Source organism: Trachurus japonicus, chromosome 1 (genome assembly GCF_045865225.1).
Source record: "Trachurus japonicus isolate A0001 chromosome 1, Traja_1.0".
Taxonomy (NCBI): domain Eukaryota; kingdom Metazoa; phylum Chordata; class Actinopteri; order Carangiformes; family Carangidae; genus Trachurus; species Trachurus japonicus.
Genome location: NC_140907.1, coordinates 21,985,951 through 22,002,373, shown reverse-complemented (window position 1 = coordinate 22,002,373; position 16,423 = coordinate 21,985,951). Strand labels below are relative to the sequence as shown.

At 41.4% G+C, this 16,423-nt stretch overlaps 1 protein-coding gene across 9 annotated transcripts in view; it reads right to left on the bottom strand.

The window, feature by feature from the left end:
• Nucleotides 1-16,423, bottom strand: part of tenm3 (teneurin transmembrane protein 3) — a 288,258-nt gene that overhangs the window by 78,041 nt on the left and 193,794 nt on the right. For all 9 annotated transcript variants that reach the window (XM_085780218.1, XM_085780247.1, XM_085780226.1 and 6 more), the window contains 7 exons: nucleotides 13,442-13,558; nucleotides 10,159-10,242; nucleotides 8,993-9,117; nucleotides 8,116-8,365; nucleotides 4,528-4,629; nucleotides 2,356-2,550; nucleotides 472-672 (listed from right to left, as the gene is read on the bottom strand). In XM_085780218.1, coding sequence (XP_085636344.1) covers nucleotides 472-672; nucleotides 2,356-2,550; nucleotides 4,528-4,629; nucleotides 8,116-8,365; nucleotides 8,993-9,117; nucleotides 10,159-10,242; nucleotides 13,442-13,558 — 1,074 coding nt within the window. The remainder of the gene's footprint in view (nucleotides 1-471; nucleotides 673-2,355; nucleotides 2,551-4,527; nucleotides 4,630-8,115; nucleotides 8,366-8,992; nucleotides 9,118-10,158; nucleotides 10,243-13,441; nucleotides 13,559-16,423) is intronic.

Here is a 16,423-nt window from a genome sequence, read left to right as displayed (position 1 = left end):
AAAACAACTCAACCCAACTGAAATACTGGAGCATAAATGAGTCATTCAGCTGATAAAGTGAAATTTGTGCTCCAGTATTTCATTTGTTCTGAAGTGACCCATCAAACTATTTCTATGATGTCCGACTCTGACAGCACTGACCTCTGTTAGTGCAGGGGCAGAAGCACAGGAGACTCCTTTCATATGCTATATGTAAGTTTTTGCTTAGCAACATAACAAACGTTAGCATAAACATCGTTTTTAAAAGTGGAGCAAAACGTTACAAGTTCAGCTTCTGATCATATCACTCCTCTAATGAAGTAAAGCATGTTAACCAGTTGGCTGCAGCTCAGCACCTTCATCTGTATTGTTGTCTTTGTCTTTTTCTTCTTTATCCTCTCTTTGATGATTCTGTAAAGAACTTTGTAAATCACAGTGCATTGTTGCGTTCACACAGGCCATACAAATAAAGTTATCTAACATGACACGCACCTAAAGAGCAGTCAGGCCCAGTCCAGTTCTGGTCACAGGCGCAAGTGCTGGTCTCTGCGTTGTAGGTTCCATGACCTGAACACTGATCCGGACACATGGCTTTGGCAATCTCACAGCTGGCTCCACCCCAGCCAGGTTGACAGTGACACTCACCATGAATGCACACGCCATGGGCTGAACAACTGGGGTCTATGCAGTCCACTGGAGACAGAGAGATGAAGAGAGAGGGGTTACATATTTACCAATCAGAAACTTTTACTGTCGAGTGCACATGTATAGGCTACTGTATTTCACTACTGAGAATCAATTTGGCTCCCACATTGTCTTTCAGCTTAGATGATCTTTTAGTTTGCGGCTACTCATTAAATGTTATGTAACATGGTAACCCTCAACTGCCAAAACGACCTAACCCACACACAGAAGGAGATAGAGAAAAAGAGAGAGACAAGGAACGAGATGAGCTTGAAACTTTTAGTGACTTTTACTTTTTCACTTTTCACTCAACTTTTGAGTGAAATGCTGAAGCAAAGACCTTGCAAATCAAACGGTGGACCAACAAACTTTAAAAAAAATATTGCTTTTGTTTGTTTTGTTTTTTTTTTCATTTTTTTGCCTCTCAATAATGCTCAGTTTGATCTGTTTGCTGTATTTATTATTGATTTATTGCACAGACAAATCAACATAATATTTCTTTGATATATCCAGTGGAAATTGTATATGGCATCTTAGATTTAATTTGCTGATTCAGCATCTGTAATAACACACACACACGGACACACACCCATGCACGCACGCACACACACACTCTTCCTCAGTTTCACCACCAAAAAATGCTCTCTCACTCTCTCCTTCTGTCTCCCTAACACTCACTCAGAGAGGATTAGTGTGACCGCAGATTGAACTAATCTGAAACTAATCTGGTTATTGTCCCCTGTCATATGCATTTGTATGTCTGAATGAATGAGTGTCTATGTATAGACGGCATGTGTACGCCTTTGTGACTACATTTGCACACATTGTCATGATGTGAATGTGTGCATCCATACAGAGAAGAGCATCAGCCTCTCCCTGTTGTAGTTTATGTCAGACTAAATGCGTGCATGTGTGTGTGCGTGTCCAACCTGCCTATAGTAGATTAGCATTGATCAGTTCAGATTAAATCAGTGTAGTGCGTAGCTTGTAGGCGACTTTAGCCAACTGTCTGTCAGCAGTTGGACAGTAACCGTGTATGTGTGTGTTTGTGTGACAGAGAGATTAGAGTAAATTAATTTACCATGCAGCGACAGTGCTATCTTGACAAACTACCTGTCAGCAGCCTCACCTTAGAGATAAATTTAGCCACCACAAAATCTCTAACAAAGATTAGTTGCTGACTAATGTGTGCAGAAGCTAACCAAGGAATAATAAAGCCCATTGTACTCTTTACTGTAAATACAGAGGAAGGCACGACAACTTAGACCTGACCACCTCAAAAATCCCTTCATTTACATAATTAAAGCTGTTCCTTCAATTATCCACACTAACACTATCTGACATTTACTAAGTGCTCTGTCAGGTCCCCAAGAGCAATAACATGGGTTAAAATCATGTAAACTTTCCAAGTGTTTGTGAATGATTATCCAATTATGACAAATTGCATGGATATTTCTATTTTAAAAGTAAATGTCATGGGTAGCCATAAATGTGCACTAAATCAATTATTTATGTTGACATTTAATTATGTAGTGACATCTTCACAAAATAACAGCATCTCAATGACATGTAGTGACTCAGTGACTGCGCAGCAGTGTTAGATTCAGAGCCAGGGAGCTAACGACTGCCAACAACATAAAACTTAACTGCACGTTCATTTTTGTGTCTTTTCTGAGGAGAAAATGTTCTTACCTTCTTCACAGTTATCGCCTTTATAACCAGTATTGCAGATGCAGGCGCCAATTATGCAGATGCCGTGACCTCCACAGTGGATGTCGATGCACTGGTTGGTTGGCACATCACACTCAGTGCCTTTCCATCCGCTGTAGCACTGACAACGTCCGCGGGCGTACTGGCCATTACCACTGCACAGCACTGGACAGGCAGCTGGATCAGACATATGCAGGGAGATGAATGGGTTAGACATGATTGTTCTTGAACACCAAAGTGACCCCTTAAGCTCCCCAAACGTCTGCCCATGCAAACAACAAATTAGTCATTAATGAGAATTACCACCTGTTGCGCTGGTGTGTTGTTGGTTGCCTCTAATAACATTTCAGATACAAAGATAACAAAGGCTGCATCTTGCATGTCTTCTTTTATTATACCGCAGAGAGCAAAGTCAAGGTCCTATAGTATAACTGTAATAGTATCAAAGTCTCAGTCCACAGAGAGAAGTACACTCAGCCTATATTCTGAAATTGAGCCTTAAAACCAGCTATCAGGACTTCTGGGACTTTATGATGTCACAACCTAACAGTCACCACCTGGCCATCTGACCATCCAGCCATGCAGGATTTGTTTTTTTTTTAAGTATATTTTCTGTCTTTTTTGCCTTTATTAGATAGCAGACAGGAAAGGGAGAGGCAGAGAGAGGGGGAATGACAAGACAACGCGGAATTCGAACCGGGGACGCCTGCGTTGTAGCCTCTACATGGGGTGACAGCTTTAACCATTGTGCCACGCACCGCCCCGGGATTTGGTTTCTCTTGATTGTTTACCTGTCATCTCAGAGATTTTAGATGAGGAAAAGTTAGGTTGGAGTAACATGTTGCTGCTAGAACTCCAGAAGAAGCTTCCGAGAGGAGACCTAAACTCTAATGAGATGGTTGTTGGTTATGAAAAACCACAAATATATCTTTAAAAAACACAAGAATAGTGTAGATATCAAACCTCTAACAAAAAGGTATTTTGAGTATTTTGACACAATAGTGTTTTTGGGGGGCTTACAATGACCTTGACCTTTGACCACTAAAATGCAATTTATTCAACCTCGAAAACAAGAACCAAATTCCCTAAAGGCATTCCTGAGATACCACGTTCATGAGAATGAGTTGGACAAATGAAAAACGCAGAAACATACAGTAATGCATTTGGTCACTGCTTTTGCTGCTATTGCCAGGGCACAAAAAAGTATAATTTTATTTAGGGCACATGATAAATTAAAGAAATGACACAACTTGAATGACAAATGATTCCATTATGCCCTGAATGTAGTCATTCATCTTAGTAACATAAAACTTTCAATTGTCCTGTGGCCATTCGCTGAGTTCATACGTACAAGACTTTAGGGCCCATATGGCCGATTTATGGTCCCTCAGAACTAGTTCTGAGGACGTGCTGTCTGACCACATTAGCAATCAAATGTTCATAGTCGGAGTGAAAAACCACTTGTCACAGAGAGGGATGTGATGTAGTTGGAAAACAAAGGCAACGCTGCATATTGCCAGTGTGAAACCATGTATATGATGATCCTCTCATATGATCACAGTGACACTGCCACAAATGGTTAACGGGTGTAAACATGCCAATCACAGCCAATAGCCGGTCACAGCACAAAGTGAAAACGGTTGGCACAGACAGAGCGATAGGGGTTTTACATTGTAATCAGTTCAGACGCAGTATAAATCACACTCGCACCGAGTGACATCAAAGACCTTTGGAATAAGATGGGGAGAAGAGGACCCACTCCTACTCATCTAAACAACCGCCTGGTTTCAAATCATTTTGCTGGGAGACAGCACTAATCTATTGAAAGTGGGCTCTCTCATCACTGTCACGGTTTGGACGCATGTCCAGCTTCTACATGGGACTGATACTGTCCTTTAATTTCACACAACAGTCCAGCCCTTTTCTAACATGTGTTGGTCAAACTAATGTACAGTAAAGTTTGGATGCAGCTCAGTGAGGTCCTTTAATAAAGAAGGTGAGGAGGGAAGGAGACTACAGAACAGAACAGTGACACCTGCACAATGAGCAGGTCACACTCACTGGTGGGATAACAAGCTCCCAACAATTACTGCCTGTCTATTGGTGTGAAGGTGTGTATGTGTGTGTGTGTGTGTGTGTGTGTGTTGTATTTACCTCGAGAGCAGTCAGGCCCCAGAAACCCTGGGAAACAGTGGCATATTCCTGAAAGACAATCTCCGTTTCCATGACAATTCTGAGGACACTCCATGATTGACTCTGATTAGGAGAGAGAGAGAGAGGGACAGAGAGGGGGATTTTTATTTTTAAAACCAGCATTTACTTCAACATGGTCAAGGCAAGAAACTCACTTTCCAATGACTTCCTCATCAATGTATTATCTTTTTTTTCCATCAACACCAGTATTAGAGGCATTTTTCTTTCATGTCAGACTAAGTAGTGAGACAACAGGAGCAAAAGTGTCTTGAATTACTGCAACCTGTTTCAACAACCTTCCTAACTCTGGTTGTTGGCGTTCATAGTTAAACCTTAAATCTTTGCATCACCCTCCACATCGGGTACACAAGGAGCCTACAACTACACCTGAACAATCAAACACAGTTGTCAGGATCTACATAGAGGAAAAATAATAAAGAAATTAGCACAAGACAGCAAGAAAGACTGACACTGAAATACACGCTGCAACTCCACACTCTACCCACTCCATTGTTCATTCAGAGATACCATTAAATAATTCAAATTAAAAGCCAAGGTATCAAATTTAATAAATACTTCCAATCTACTGACCCCTCTTCTTAGCAGTACAAGGCCACCTCTATTGAGTTGAGTTGAGATTACTTTATTTATCCCATAGGGCAATTCTGTATGCTAAGTGCTTAACAAATCTCAGTCTTTCCTGCTGCACACATGCAAAGAGAGTATATTGTGGCAAAGCACCTAACCTATAGGAACCTAAAGACGCTGATTCTGATTCTGATAAAATACTGTACACTAGTAACTGTCAGAGTCCAGTTCTGATCCAGGAGATGGAGGTTGCTGCTGTAGTTCTTATTTTGAACAACAGGTCTTCAGCGTAAAGAAGGAATTTCACTTATTTATTGTTAATAGTTAATCCAGGTGTTCCAGACAGCTGCTGTAGTACATCTGGATCCTGAATGTAGAAGGTAAACAGAGTTGGAGACACACTAAGAGCTGTCTCTTGACTTTTTACTGACAGTCATACATAGACTTAATTTATAAAAGGAAAATTTTCACCATTCACAAATTTAGAGAACTGTATAATGTAATCCCTCTTCCTCATCATTAACGTCCGCATGTAAGGTGTAAATGTGGTCAGTCGACCGGTTATCTGGAGACAAAAAAGAAGCCAGTTTGCCCTTTATACAGGACCTTATGCTCAGAAAGGAGTCCAACATCTGGGCATTTCCAATGGTGCACAAAACCTCCCCCAGATAACTGCTCACCCAGATGCCTTTGTAATTGTTAGGGTCTCCATTATCTCCATTCTCGTGATTTTGTGGGGGGGAAAAAAGAAAGAAACCTGACTGAAGAATGAGATTAAACAACTGAAGCGAGGCCTGTCTCAGCTCAGGGCTGCTGAGCTTCATCAACTCTGTCCCGATGCTGCCAGGTCCCTATTATCTGTTGTATTCTCCTTTTCAGCATAATTCTGTATCAAGTCTGTCTTTTGTGGCTGACAGCGATTTAGGCTGGACTACAGTCTCCCCTTTTCAGCTTTCGTTTAGATGCACAGCTGCCTGGTGTTTAATGAAACATGAAACTGGACAGAAAGGAATGTATTCATTAGACCAGTGATTTCAGGTGAAGTGATTACATGGTTAAATGTCACTCCACCAGCAGGAATCCATGTATATGAATTATTTATTTAATGTAATTTACAGGCTCTGTTAGTGTCTCATGCACAGTTGGTTTTGTAAATACATTTATCTGGCAGTAATCTGACAGTGAGGTATGTGGCCTGACAGTGAATGCACTAATGAGGGAGGCTCCATGTCAGTGTAGTTGACTACACTGTCCCATGAGCTGAACAATATGTGAACCTCCCCATAGTCTCCTTTTATTCTGAAGCATGCAGACACGAGGAGGCACAGAGATGCACCAGCTCTTTCCCTAATTTGTTCAGTGTGGTCTTGACTGTGTTTGTGGTTGGTTGTGGGGGTGGGGATGGGGGTGAGGTGTGAGGTGTGAAGTGGACCGTCCATACATGCGGCTGTTGCCAGCAGGATCCACTATTTCAGGCTTCCTGTTCCCACTCTGGCATTTAATTCTGCTATCAACAGGACAATACCCTGGGCAGCTCTCTTTATGATGGGCGAAACGCCACGGACAAAATACTAGCCTGTTACCCTGCTCTTACCCACCTCGACCTAATGCCTAACCTTAGGACAATTCCAGGCAAATTCAACCTGGGGCTATAGTTTCCTATATTTTAGGTCTAAAAGAATTAATCTGAAGATATTAATTACTCCTGTTACGCAGTAGTTCTGTCTGTCCCCACTTTGCCACAGCAGTGTATAATGGGAGCTGACGAATCTTAGCTGTTTAGGCTGTTTACATCCAACAAAACCGCATTGTTTTTTTCACAGACAGTCAGATGGCTATTCAAACATACACAGCGTGTTTGTTTACTTCAAGAAAGAGGACATGGAGCTGTAATACAAAGTCTTGCGCGAGAGTCAGGTTGAGGCGTTCAGTGACGCAGCTTATCGCAGCCCTGCCCTGACTCTGCCATATACCTAGTATTCTTAGCCTCAAACGATACTTTAAACTTTGTCCACCACTGCATAAAGTACCATAGACCCCACAAATGTAGCAAAACAAGCACACAAACCTTCCAATTCCAGTTTTTGACGATAACTAGGTACTTAGTCTGAAACAAGGATTTCTGGTCGCAACAAATAAAGTCTCTGAGATTAATTATGTCTGAGATGAATTAGACTCTAATACCCACGATGCTGTGCATTATCTGATACAATATAAGACAAAATATGTAGTTTTTATTTGAATTCCAATAATGAAAATCTGATTATGGATTTAACTGATGAGCTCCCATTTGGCAGGTAATATTGTATGGATTGTGTGTTCTGTACACTCACTCACATACTCCTACAGTAATAGCACAAGACCAGTTGATTTCCCTTGTAAATGTGTTTTAGATATTAATGTCTGGATGTCACAAAACCTTTTACAGCTCAACCGGGATAAATCAGAAATTTTAATCATTGGTTCTGAGGCTCAGGGAGAGAAATTAGTAGCAAAATTAATTTCTCTTGGACTCACCCTAAGCCAGCAAGCAAGGAACCATGGGATGATCTTTGATTCTGAGTTAAATTTTAAATCTAACTGGGGGCTTGTATGCAAACCTCTTTCTTTTCATTTGAAACATCTTTCTAAAGTGTTTTCTATTTATCTCTCTCTGAGTGACACAGAAAAACTAATTCATGCTTCTATATTCAGCATATTTGACAGTTCATTCATTTTCTTATGCTTTTTTTGGTTTACTGATGTCATTATAGCTTTTCACAATCAGTGTTATTCTATCTCATCTCACTCATCTTCTTGATTTGTCCTCTTTTTAGCTGATCAGTCATCTGAAGCACTATGACCTGCACTAACCTGTGTGAAAAATGCTTTTTTTTTTTTGATTGATTGACTGAATCACACTAGCTCACCAGTAATTCCAATACATGCAGTGCTGGCTATTACAAACATAAGACGTCTCACCTATGATGATAGTGTTATAAGAGACTTGTTCTGTGTTGCGTCCGTCGTTGTAAAATGCCAGATGCCAAATTCCTGTGTCCAGATACTGGATGAAGCCAGCCTCGTGCACGTTCACTGAGCGTGCGTATCGAGCTCCAGACTCCTCCTCGTGTGCCACAGCTGGGTGTGCGTATCCTGCGTCCCCATCACTGAGTGCTCGTTTGTCTTTGGAAATGAGGCGACTACCATCCAGCAGCTCCACAAAGTCATACTGAGAGACACAAATACACATAAAGCAAATATCATTGCACCATCATCTTACAGTAAGAACAATTAGCACTGAAATTCAACCCCGAGAACTCTCAGCTGGCATGATGTGACACAACCATTTACAACTTATTTAGATCAATTCCCAAATTTCAGCTAATTCAATACTCAATAGGATTGCTGTCAAGGATATGTAAGGAGAGAAAGAAAAAGCTGCAATTAAGGAATAATAGCAATGGCTACATTTTCATTCATGCAACAGACATGACTGAAAAGTAAAAACATAGAGAGAGTGCTAAATTCTCAATGTCTTTTTCTATAGAATCTGACATTAGAAGAATCTTTTTCACCCCATTTCACACTTAATTCAACTGGTTTTATTACCTTTATGTTTTTCTTTGGGATATTTAACCTTGTGCTGCTGAAGCCTAATAATCATATGACAGCATTCAATTCAAACTCGAAAGTGATAATGATAAGTTACAACAATGGTGAAATACATGTAGGTGCTTACTGGCACGATATATTTTTGAACTGTGATCACTCTGAAAAGGTCTTTAGGTTAGATAAGTCTGTGTGATCATGTAATTCTACATGCATGCATACCCATGTGTGTGTTTGTGCGACCAACCTGTGTGTGTGAGGGCGGTAGGCCTTTGCGTCCATACACCCCAACTAGAGCATCCCTCTGGACTGAGATGTTAAATTTCAAGAACTGTGGTTGGTCGATATATAGCTGGGACCTCCAAAACACTCCTACAGTAAGGAACAACAACAAACAGAATGGCATCAAAATCTGTGAATATCCAAATAGTCAGTGATACACGTTTCAATTCATTTCAATTTCATCGTCTACATATAACATACAAATCAACATGCTCGCACAAGGCAAATATACTGTAAAAGTCATCCTACAATACAAGCAAGAACATATATAATTGTATAATTTCTTTTTAAACACTGTTACAGTTCTGTGTTGCTATGTTGACATTAAAGACCCACTCCCATGAAAATCGTGTTGTTGGTGCTTTTCACATGTTCCTGTGGCATTTTTCTTGTGTTAGAGCACATATCAGCAGAAAAGGAAGTGCAAAATTGCATTTCTGAGTTTTTCTGCCTTCAAACTGCTGTGAACCAATGGCAGACGCAAACTGGCAGTTTCAGGGAGACTGGGATTGACGTGTCACAGCTCCAGGGGAGGGCACTAGTGCTACAGGCTCCCGCCCCGCTCTGCATCTGGCTCAGAGGTGAAAGGCTTGACAGCTCGGTGTAGCTGTCATGGTATAACAGGTATAGCTCACCTGGTAGAGCAGCTTGCACCATGAGCAAGGACTATGTTCCAGTCTGGGATCGAATCCCAGTGTGGAGTTTTACGCTAAACGCGCTGAATCTGTAATTGTACAATGTCCAGCTGTCAGCAAGCGGGGGGTGGGGTGGGAGGAGGTGGCTGGGCGGGTGCAGAGCAGCGCAGTCTCCGCCCACCCTCCAGAGGCGCATTGCTAATGAGCTGGTTTTAAAATGGCCGAAAAGGTCGCGGGAGTGGGACTTTAAATACCAATTCCCCATTGCTAAAAAGCAACAGGATGCTGACTTAAACTTTATTCATAAGTGCGTGCATCTTTGTCACACTGACTATCATCTCAGGTGAATTTTTTTTCAACCCTTAAAGTGAAAACATACAAGCTGCACAAAGTATGTACGTTACTAATACCAAAACGGAGTGTATTATGTTTTGGTGAGTATATTTTGTTGTGAGATGTCGTGACAGGCTTACACATGAGTGTGCGTGTAACTGACCTGGCGGGACATCTTGTATGGCTCTTCTCCCCACATCCACCTCCCCTATGTCTATGGTGTTGTTCTCTAGAAGAAACATTTTACCTGCAGAGAGAGGAACAGATGGAGTTCAGGAAATGAAAATAATAAAAAAAAACACTGTCAGACAGGATCTGATCACCCAGTGATCAAATACAAACCCGAGCCTACTTTGAAAGGTTTATGAGGTCCTTTGGGATGAAAACAAAAAATGAAATTTATGGACACATGGACATATGTTCTTATAAATCCCATATTTTTTTCTCATTCTTATAATTGTCCTGGCTTTTTGGTATTACCCTGAGGACCCTCTGGGCAAACAGTCCATGCAGTTCCCAGTGAGACATCTTTGCACTTTCAGCCATTTACTTTACACTCAGTCATGATACAGGTTTTTAAGAAGCTATGTCTGAGGAAGGATGACAGATGGGCTCTTTGTCTAACCACCAGAGACATTTTGGGATTGATGGCAACACAATATACCGTAATGGAGTGGTACTCTGTGAATTTTACAGATGGGTAAGTGCTGAAGAACCAGCTTCCTCTTACAATCTCCATATGCAATTCTCTTATTTACTACCAATGAGAAAACTGGTCCAGACTGAAACATAACTTTTCACGACAGCAGCAGTAACAAGTCTCTCTTAAATTCTCCTGTCCTGTTTCTCTGCTTCGACATTTTCACCTTCCTTCACTCTGTCCTGACTCATGGGGGAATTAGGATTACTCAGTGGCAGTAAACATAATAAAAACAACTGAAAATCACTTTAGTGGTAATGTTCAAAATACTATATAGTATTGACAGACAATGATGCACTCCAGCAGCAATGTAAAGTATATTTTCCTGCTTTCCTGTCTCAAACTTTCTGCAGATCTTGCACAGACCCTGATTCACAGAAATGAAAAGGTATTCTTATTAAACGTAGGTGTAATGTCATATGGTTAATTGTTAATATGTGCACTGAATCAATATGGTAACAACAGGAGTTCTGAAAAGCTGCACCACACAACACCCTGATTCGTTCTCACTATTGATCACACAGGGTGAATGAAATGTAAATCACAGTGTTCATTTGTTCACTGCTTAGACACAAAAGGATTTTTTTTCCTAATGCACATACAATATCATATATTGTCAGAAGTTACGGAAGATCCCAAGATTATCCTTGAAGTGCAAATACCCCAAAACATACTGCCATCCCTTCTCTCTGTCTGTCAAGCTCCAGCTTTTGTCAATGGGAAATTGAAATGATTCAACATAGTTTAGAAAGGCACAAATCTGTGTGTATAAGGTTCCACTGTCAGGACAAAAACCATAGACCAAGAAACTCTCTGTACCCCTCCACAGTAAAACTGTGATGAGGTATAGATTGGCATGGTCATAAAATCATTTCAAAGCTTTGAGTGTTCCCACGAGCACAGTGGCAATCTAACAGAGGATCTGCCAGGAAGAATGGGATAAACTCCTCAAATCCAGGTGTTCAAAGCGTGTAGAGAGTTACCCAAGAAGACTCTGAGGCTTTGTAGAGGCCCCTTGCTGTCATTGGCTTATATGTGAGTGTGTGTGTGAGTACTGTATGTGAGTGAGCGTGTAATATTTATGACAGTCCAGACGTTACGCTCATTTGTTACACTAGTCTAAGTTGCAACATATGACACAAGTTTCAGTTGGAAGAAACAAACGTCCATCTTCTATCACAACACATTTTCTCTACTGGTCTCTCTGTCTCTTGCTCTAAATGATACTTTCTTTCATGTGATAGAACTCTCTCTCTCTCTCTCTCAAACCCACAAACATACACAGACACACACAGGTTGTCAAGGGTCAATTTTGCGGACATTAAATGGACTTGAAATTTCAAATTTGATGGAGAGTTAAACCCTAATCCTGACTCTGGCCCTGTAACCTTGACCACTAACCCTAAGGAAATCTATTTCTGTCTCCATGTATCCAGTGTCCACCTGAAGTAGTGTGTGTACAGTACTGTATATGTACTGTATTAAACACAGTTGAGCGGTCTGGTTTGAGGGTTACAGTAACAGAGTCCAGATGTCGGCCACTGTACTACAGAGAAGGTCATACGCTACTTTCTCCATACTTTTGCACAGCACTGGGTTGAGAGAACTGGCTTGGAGACTTTAGTGCATACTGTTTTGGAATAGGGATTATGGTTGAATTTTTCCATGCGCTAACGACACAGCTGGAGTCGAGAACGGCTTGAAACATTTGGACGAAGACTCCACCAAGTCTCTGAGAACGCTGCCTCTGAGCTGGCTGGAGCCGTGAGTTTTATGGGGGCTGACGTGTCCCGGGATGGAGGTCACCAGCCGCTCCTCTATGGTTCTGTAAGTGTTTGCTGGAGAGAGCTGGTACAAGGAACTCTGCAAATGACACAGGGCCCAGATTATTTAGCTTCTTTGTTTTCAATGTGTGCGTCAAATTGTGAAATATAAAATCCCTCCAAATGAATGTGTGTCACCTGAAAGGATAGCCACGTTTCTGGCTGATTTAACACTTTACTGTCAAATCCAATTAGTGCAGAAAGCTCAGTGATCTATCTCATAGTGATGAAACATTTGACTGGGTGACCGCAGGTAAAAGTAGACCACAGCCTCTCCTCCATCTGTTCCTGATTCCTCCTCTAGATCTTCTTTTCCTCCTTTATTCACTTCCGAGGAATCGGATTAGTAATGTGCGATACTTGCAGCTCATCCATGTGGGAAAGGCTTAACTCCAACAGGTACCCCCCTGAATACGAGAGCCTGGTGTCACACAGTGGTGTTACATCTGAATGATGACCATGTGCGGGACATAAAATGCTTATGACAAGCCTGGGGAAAACCGCATACACCAGTGTTAATGCTGACATTTTTCAGATGAAGAAAAGACAAACAGCAGAGAGAGAAGGAAATAAGAAAACAAGGCACAGGGATCTTGAGTGATGTTAGTGTGTGTGTGTGTGTGTCCCTCTGCGTGTATACTTATCATGTATAGGAATATTTGTAGCATCGCGCAGTAAAATATCACTTGTTTTTACTGTTATTGATGTTGCATCCATGCCAAAGTGAGTCACTGGCGTATTTTGAATTTCGGCTGCATCTACTGTAAAATCATCACTCAGGGAGAAAGTTAGAAGAGTCATTTTTCCAGAGAGAGCGAGAGAAACTGACTGAATTTTACTATATTCAAGAAAAAGGCAAAAGTCCTTGGACCATAAAAACATTTAAATGGAGCAAATGTATTTGTGTTCATGTTGGTACTTACCGTTGTCCGTGGACACCATGAAGGTGTTGGGAGTAGTATCTCGTCCTCCTCCGTTTTCAAAGGCTCCGTATCCTTCACTCTCCTGAAGCTGCCAGTTAAGACCAAACAGGTGCATAGCTGGAAAAGGGAGTAGAGAGGAGAAAGGGGGAGAGCAAAGTGAAAATAGTGAATGACAAAAGTAACACATGAAGCAAATATAAAAATAAAAGAAGAGAAAAAAAGACAGGATGGAAGGGAAGAACAATTAAGACAGGGCGTGGAAAAGGAATGACAGAGAAGGATCAGATGTTAGAGGAGAGAAAACAGAGATGAAAATTCTTAACTTGTCTGTGTGTGACACCGACAAACAGACAAATGGAGTGTGAGCATGAGGTTTGGTTGCATGTTGTGGCTCTGTGAGGCAAAGTGAGCACCAACAGCACGTTTCTAGAAACATGAATACTGTTATATCTACAATGCTCTCAGGCTACGGACACAAATTAATGCATCTGCGAGCATGTGCATTACATGCACGTACACACACACACAGACAGACAACCCAGGGATAGATAGAGTGTGTTAGCATCAAAGGGAGCCTCCTGGAGCTAATCTGACATTATGCAATACAACACTCACCTATGTGTTCTCCCATCCCTTTCTTATATGTCTGTATATGTGCATGCATGCCCTTGAGCTTGTAAATCATCTGCTCACTTGCTGCTTCCTTGTCTCCTCTCTGGCATCTCAACCTTGATGAAACTAGATTTTTCCAAGGCAAAAAAACAGTCAAATCAGTGTAAACCAGACAGAAAAGAAAGATCCACACCCATGACGCCCATTTCTATTCAACACCTCACCTCCCTTCCTTAATCTTTCATCCACTACAGTTTATTTAACATAGCATCAGCTGAATTATGCTGACTGTCTGATGAAGAACTGCAGAGCTGACGCAGCATTTTGCAAAATGAAGCGGCAGTGGAGGGATTTGGTTTTGTGCTTCGCCTTGTCAGTCTGACAGAATTACACACAGTGCTCAGTACTGTGGGGTGGTTTCTCTAGTAGCCCATTGTATTCAATCTCATACAACTAGTTTCCAGAAAAAAAGGGGAAAAAAACATCTCTTGTAAGAAGATTTAGATTTACTGAAATTTGGACCAGGCCATTATGAGTCCTGGGTCTGGTCTCAGTACAGTAAGGAGCCAAGTGGACCCATCTGACCTGTAGTCTAAAGCCCCACTAACAAGCTTTGAGGCTGCAATGTTTGTACCACTCAGCTAGATAGATAGGCAGGTAGGCCTTTGTAAATAAAACAGCAATATAGAAAATAGTAAATGGGAGCTTGATGAATGTGGTCATTTTATAGCAATTCATCTAGCTTAGAATAGATTCATGTCCTGTTGCCCCTTCCATCAGCGCTGTGTGTCATACCAGTCCTTGGACTGTTTATTGTAAACAGTCTGATTTTCTGTTTTTCATTTTAGCAGCAAAATATTCACCACAAAATACACAAAGGGTCAAAGATTTTTTAAAAAAAGCAGCTATAAGAACATCCACTATAACTGCAACATGCAGAGCATTTCTTTCTGTATTTGAACAACTTTTACTGAGAAATAGTGAAAAATGTTTCTGTCATGTTTTGATGAATTCAGTTTGTGTGCCAGGTTTGGGTCACTCCCTTTTATTGGCTCACATTCTCATTATGACTATGTGTGTGCGTTGATTGTCTCTTTATTGTCAGCCATGTGACAGACTGGCGACCTGTCCAGGATTTACCCCGCCCCCACCCTGCATCAGCTGGTAAAATGGATGGACAATGAGTGGGACTGTTACATGAACATGGATTTGACAGTCTGTACACTGTCACAGAACCAAGCAGCAACATAATGTTCTGATAACAGATCAACCAAAAGATCATTGATGCTTTATAACGTTAAGGAGCCTCTTAAGAGCAGATGGACAGTGGGACAGAAATCCTTAATTATTTCACATCTGAGACAAGATGGATGTTGGATATGAGTGGAGGCCCATGTCCTGTGATACTACATGACACCCTGATGCTCAAACAATCAAACGCAGTAACCTGTTGTGTTGGTGGGTTTGTGCGGGAGTGCAGGAGTCTGGACTGGATTCCTCACATAGCAGATATTATAGAAAGAGTTGTGTCAAGGACCAATTAGTGAAGACCCCCCCATCCCCCCATTCCCACCTCACCACCACTACACACATACACACACCGCTCTGCCTCATTAAATTAGAGCCGTGCTGTGCTAGCCCGTTACCCACCATCCCCCCTAGTGAGAACAGGAGCAAAGGGTCACGGGAGAGTGCCGGCTAATCGACAGGGGCTTGTGTGTGTGTGTGTGTGTGTGTGTGTGTGTGTGTGTGTGTGTGTGTGATAAATAAGAGGATTAATAGGCATGGTAACAGTCATACAAGGCTGGTTCTCCCTAACTGCACCTTTCTGAGAAATCTGGGAAATAAAAGCACATTTCAAAGAAATTTAGAAGAGGATTTAAAGAAAGTCGAAGAGTTAGGTTGAAAGTTTTAAAACCATATGGTGTAGACTTGCAGCATCAACGTTGTATCCAGATGGACAGTTGTAGAAACTGCATTAAATCACCTGTTGTTGTTGTTGTTATCAACTCCTCACTGTTAGCTATTCTTCATGAATATGAAGCTGTGATGAGAAGTCAGTGCTGAAAATTGTCCTGTGGAGGATTTCTGTGAGAAAAAAAAGCCTGCAGCAGGAGGACTGCTTGGATCGATGAAAGGCAAACTATCCCACTGTGTTGAACTGGAAGAAGAATCAACAACCTAGGGTGCACTGTCAGTATATACTATGTCCGCTCAGCGGAGTAAACTGATCCCTGTTCAGTCTTGATAACTTGACACACACAAAGAGGAATCACAGTGGCCAAATTCTGTCTTTTTTCTTTAAGTGTAAAACTAAAGGCAACAGTAAAAACCCAATTTTGATGTTTACCAGACCATGATGCGTCAAAC